Source organism: Colobus angolensis, unplaced genomic scaffold (assembly GCF_000951035.1).
Source record: "Colobus angolensis palliatus isolate OR3802 unplaced genomic scaffold, Cang.pa_1.0 Scaffold149, whole genome shotgun sequence".
NCBI classification, from domain to species: domain Eukaryota; kingdom Metazoa; phylum Chordata; class Mammalia; order Primates; family Cercopithecidae; genus Colobus; species Colobus angolensis.
Window position 1 is genome coordinate 2,379,539 of NW_012114588.1, and position 4,982 is coordinate 2,384,520.

The 4,982-nt window shown below is 58.6% G+C and overlaps 1 protein-coding gene across 1 annotated transcript; it reads right to left on the minus strand.

The window, feature by feature from the left end:
- SRM (spermidine synthase) lies at positions 1 to 4,943 on the minus strand. The gene is made up of 7 exons (XM_011935804.1): positions 4,491 to 4,943; positions 4,067 to 4,159; positions 2,045 to 2,198; positions 1,429 to 1,512; positions 1,195 to 1,340; positions 374 to 496; positions 1 to 297 (listed from the first exon to the last, which is right to left on the minus strand). Exons 1-7 carry the CDS (start codon positions 4,662 to 4,664, stop codon positions 277 to 279), a joined length of 795 nt encoding a protein of 264 aa, XP_011791194.1. The 5' UTR covers positions 4,665 to 4,943; the 3' UTR covers positions 1 to 276.
- Between the last annotated feature and the right edge of the window lie 39 nt (positions 4,944 to 4,982).

Consider the following 4,982-nt stretch of genomic DNA (forward strand, 5'->3'; position numbering starts at 1 on the left):
TTTGCTATAAATACACGTGTTTGGTGAGTGAGGGGCAACAGAAGGCAGAGAGATGGCGCTGTACACAGCTGGTATAGGCTTGGAGGTGGAACGCCAGAGAGACAGACACACAGACAGTCCGCCTAGCAGGGCAGGCCGGGCAGCATTCTGGGGCTTGTAACAGTTGGTTGGTGGGCGAGAGCCGGGAGGAGGTCTGGCCCAGGGCTGGAGGGGCTGAGGCACCCTGCAGACTCCAAGGTCCCAGGTCCTGGGTGGCATCCGCGGTGGTGCCTGGGCTCAGCTCACATCATTCAGGGCCTGGAGGGACACGAGGCCAGTCAGGAGGGTGCTCTGGGTCCCTGGGTCCCCCCACCCAGCCCCGCAGGCCACCCACCTTGCGGGCAAACTCGGGCAGCACGAAGGCGGCGCGGTGCACGTCGGAGTTGTAGTACTTCAGCTGCATCTGTGCCACCTGCTGCTGCGTCAGCGGCTGCACCGGCTCCTGGAAGTTGGTGCTCTGGGAACCGGGACGGGGCACATCAGGGGGGGCACTTTGCTTTTTTTTTCTTGAGACAGAGTCTCGCTCTGTTGCCCACGCTGGAGTGCAGTGGCGTCATCTCGGCTCGCTGCAACATCTGCCTCCCAGGTTCAAGTGATTCTCCTGCCTCAGCCTCAGGTACACGCCACCACACCCAGCTAATTTTTTTTTTTTTTTGTATTTTGAGTAGAGATGGGGTTTCTCCATGTTGGTCAGGCTGGTCTTGAACTCCTGACCTCAAGTAATCTGCCCGCCTCGGTCTCCCAAAGTGCTGGGATTCCAGGCATGAGACAATGCACCCGGCCTGGGGAGGGCTCTATTTTTTTTTTTTTGAGACGGAGCCTTTCTCTGTTACCCAGGCTGGAGTGCAGTGGTGTGATCTCGGCTGACTGCAAGCTCCGCCTCCCGGGTTCACGCCATTCTCCTGCCTCAGCCTCCCCAACAGCTGGGACAATAGACAAACGCCACCGTGTCCAGCTAATTTTTTTTGTATTTTTAGTAGAGATGGGGTTTCACTGTGTTAGCCAGGATGGTCTCCATCTCCTGACCTCCTGATCCACCCGCCTCGGCCACCCAAAGTGCTGGGATTACAGGCGTGAGCCACTGCGCCCGGCAGGGGGAGAGCTATTTATGCCCACCTTCCCCCTGACCCCCACCACTGGGCACCCCCATCTCACCGGGTTCTTGCTGCACAGCATGAAGCCGATCTGGCCGCTGGGGTAGGTGGGGATGGTGCAGTAGGCGTAGGCCACCACGGGGAACAGGGACTGGCAGAACTGCCGCATCTCCTTGATGAGGTCAAGGTGCAGCCACTGGCACTCGCCTGGGGGCCCCAAAACATCAGCATCTGGTAAGGCCTGCCCTGCCCCGCCCCACCTGCCCCGCCCCACTGCTCCAGGCCTGTGGCTCACCCTGGCAGCAGAGGACACCATCTTCCTTAAGGGCCGTCTTCATAAGCTGGTAATAGGACTCCTTGAAGAGACTTTCGGCGGGGCCTGGGGAAGGATGGAGGGAGGCACACTGAACACAGTCTGGCTGAGACCTCCAGGGCCACTGTTACCCCGCTACACAGACCCACACAGCTGTCAGGTGGCCAGAGCCAGGATCTGAGCCCAGGTCTGTGGGTGACAGGCTCCACACCTGAGTCCCATTCTTGGGGAAGTCTCACTGGCACCACGGCAGAGGAACCTCTACCCCAGGTGTTGGTCCAAGACTAGAACCTGCCCCCACTCCAATGCTGACCAGTCCAGAGCAGAGGGGAGGCTGAAGAGGACACGCGGGCCTCAGTGTCCCAATGCCAGATCCCCACTCTCCTTGGGGCCCAGCTTGTGAACTCAGGGCAGTGGCCTGCGTCCTGCCTACTGTCCTGAGCCATGTTTCAGAGGGCAGGTAACAACTGAGAAGGGAAAAGTACAGCTCTAGTTCAGGGGACGGGAGGCTGCTCTATCCTCTACTCTGAAGGCCTGGGGGAGGCTGACCTCCAGACCGGCAGCTGCCAGAAAACCCTGGGGCCCATCCGCTGCTTACCCATAGGGTCTGAGGAGTCAGTGATGATCACATCGAAGGCATCCTGATTCTGTTTCATGAACTCAAAACCGTCACCCACATGTAGGGTCAGCTTCGAGCTAGAGTAGCCAATGGCCATGCCTGGCAGGAACTTCTTGGAGACCTGGATGACATCCTGGAGGGGATGGGAGGGACCAGACTGGGCCAAGGGGCTGGGGGACCTGGAGCCAGACACAGCCACGTGGGACTCTCCAAGTGCCTCACAGGCAAGTGGCCTTGGCCAACCCCTGCCTTTTTCTTCTTCTTTTTTTTTGAGACAGGGTCTCACTCTGTGGCCTAGGCTGGAGTACAATGGCATGGATCATGGCTCACTGCACCTTCGGCCTCCAGGGCTCAGGTGATCCTCCCACCTCAGCCTCCTGAGTAGCTGGGACTTCAAGTGTGTTCCATCATACTCGGCTACTTTTTAAATTTTTGGTAGAGATGGAGTCTCCCTATGTTGCCTCGAACTCCTAGGCTCGAGGGATCCTCCCACCTCCGGCGCTAGGATTACAGTTGTGAGCCTCCACAGCCGGCCCCTTTTGGGAATCTGTTTATTATGTGTAAAGCGAGAAGAACTCTGGTACCTCTGTTTCTCCTGGAGCCGGCTCTTGCCTGTGGCTTGAGCTCCTCTCTCCCATCCCTACCCCCTCCTTCCAGACCAAATCACCCTGTCTGAGTGGCTTTCTTGTCCCTTCCTATTTTATTTATTTATCTATTTTTTTTCTTTTTTGAGATGGAGTCTCGCTGTGTCACCCAGGCTGGAGTGCAGTGGCGCGATCTCGGCTCACTGCAAGCTCCGCCTCCCAGGTTCACGCCATTCTCCTGCCTCAGCCTCCCGAGTAGCATGGATTACAGGCGTCTGCCACCACGCCTGGCTAATTTTTTGTATTTTTAGTAGAGATGGGGTTTCACCGTGTTAGCCAGGATGGTCTCAGACCTCCTGCCCTGGTGATCCACCCACCTCAGCCTCCCAAAGTGCTGGGATTACAGGTGTGAGCCACCACGCCTGGCCAATATTTATTTTTTCGAGACAGAGTCTTGCTTTGCTGCCCAGGCTGGAGTGCAGTGGCACGATCTCAGCTCACTGCAACTTCCTGCCTCAGCCTCCCAAGTAGTTGGAATTACAGGTGCACGCCACCAAGTCCCGCCATTTCTTTTTTTTTTTGTATTTTTAATAGAGACGGGGGTTTCATCATGTTGGCCAGGCTGGTCTCAAACTCCTGACTTTGTGATCTGCCCACCTCAGCCTCCCAAAGTGCTGGGAGGCGTGAGCCACTGTGTCTGGCCATTTGATGTCTCCTTTAACTAGGACATCAGCTCCTAGGGGGCAGGGACTGATCTGTCTACCACTGTCCCCGTACCCGGGCAACACCTGGCACGTAGCATGATTTTAGTGAGCAGCTACTGAGCGTAAGGGGTAATATACTAATAGTTGAGCTGTCTCTGGGCCCTGCCGGGGGATGAGATTAAAAATCAGCTTAAAAATCAGCTTAGTCGACTGGGCGGGATGGCTCACGCCTGTAATCCCACTACTTTGGGAGGCCAAGGCTGGCAGATCACCTGAGGTCACGAGGTCCAAGACCAGCCTGACCAACATGGAGAAACCCCGTCTCTACTAAAAATATAAAATTAGCTGGGCATGGTAGTGCATATCTGTAATCCCAGCTACTTGGGAGGCTGAGGTGGAAGAATTACTTAAGCCTGGGAGGTGGAGGTTGTAGTGAGCCGAGATCGTGCCACTGCACTCCAGCCTGAACAACAAGAGCGAAACTCCGTCTCAGAAAAAAAAAAAAGAACTCGCCACGCACGTGCCCTCACCACCTGCCAGGCCCTCTGCCATCTGGTTTTCCTACTGAACCCTCCCTGACCAGGTGTTTTCCAGATGGGGAAACAGGCCCTACCTGCCTTGCTCAGGGGTGTGCACCCATTTCAAGGGCACAGCTGGCCGGCGGGAGAACCAGGACTCAAACCCCACCCAGTTGGCTCTATGCCGGCACTCACCTCGTCTATCTCACACTGGACCACAGACTCCACGGAGGGGTGCTTCACCACCTCACGCAGGACACCTCCATCTCCGCCCCCGATGATCAGCACCTGGGAGGAGGGGGCAGTAAAGGCAGGGGCCCTGGCAGAACTGGGCGCCCCCAGGCCCCAGAAGCAGACCCCCTGGTCCCTCGGATCCATGGGCCTCATCATTTTCTACCCTCGAAAAATCTTTCATGCTGGTGTCCCCTTTCCTGGAAGTTCCTTCCAGGGCTGCCCTAGGCTTCCGAGGCCGCGTCAGTGTCGGCCCCCACCCCTCTGCGGGACTCCCTGGCCTTGCTAGCACTTCCTCTGACAACCGTGCAGGCAGCATCTGGGAAGAGTCCGGGGCACACCTGGGGCCGCCCCTCGTCCGGCACTGTTCCAGGGGACACTGGGGTACCTTTCGCGGGTTGGGGTGGCTGCAGAGAGGCAGGTTGGCGATCATCTCCTGGTAGGAGAACTCGTCCCTCTCCGTGCACTGGATGACACCGTCCAACACCAGCACGTTGCCATAGGTCTTACTGCGGGCGGAGTGACAGTCAGGGACCTGGGTTCTCTGGGGTGGGGAAAACATACCCCAAGCCGCCCTGGGTGAGGAGGGTCTCCCCACCCCGCCTAGGGGTCCCGGGGTGGGGAGCGATGGTGACACGTGGCGAGGAACGGCGGGCGGGCCGCCGGGTGGAGGCTGGGGTGGGACCCGGGGTCTACTCGGGCTCTGACGTATCCCGAGGCTGACACGTGGAGCTGGGCGCAGCCTCCGGCTCCCCCGTCCAAGAGGCCAGCCTGCAGCCCCAGTCCCAGCCCAGCGAGGCGGGGTGAGGGGTAGCGAGGGAGCCAGGGCAGGACGGGGTCCGGCCGGCTTGGGTCCGGCGTGGAGGGGGCCGTGAGGCGG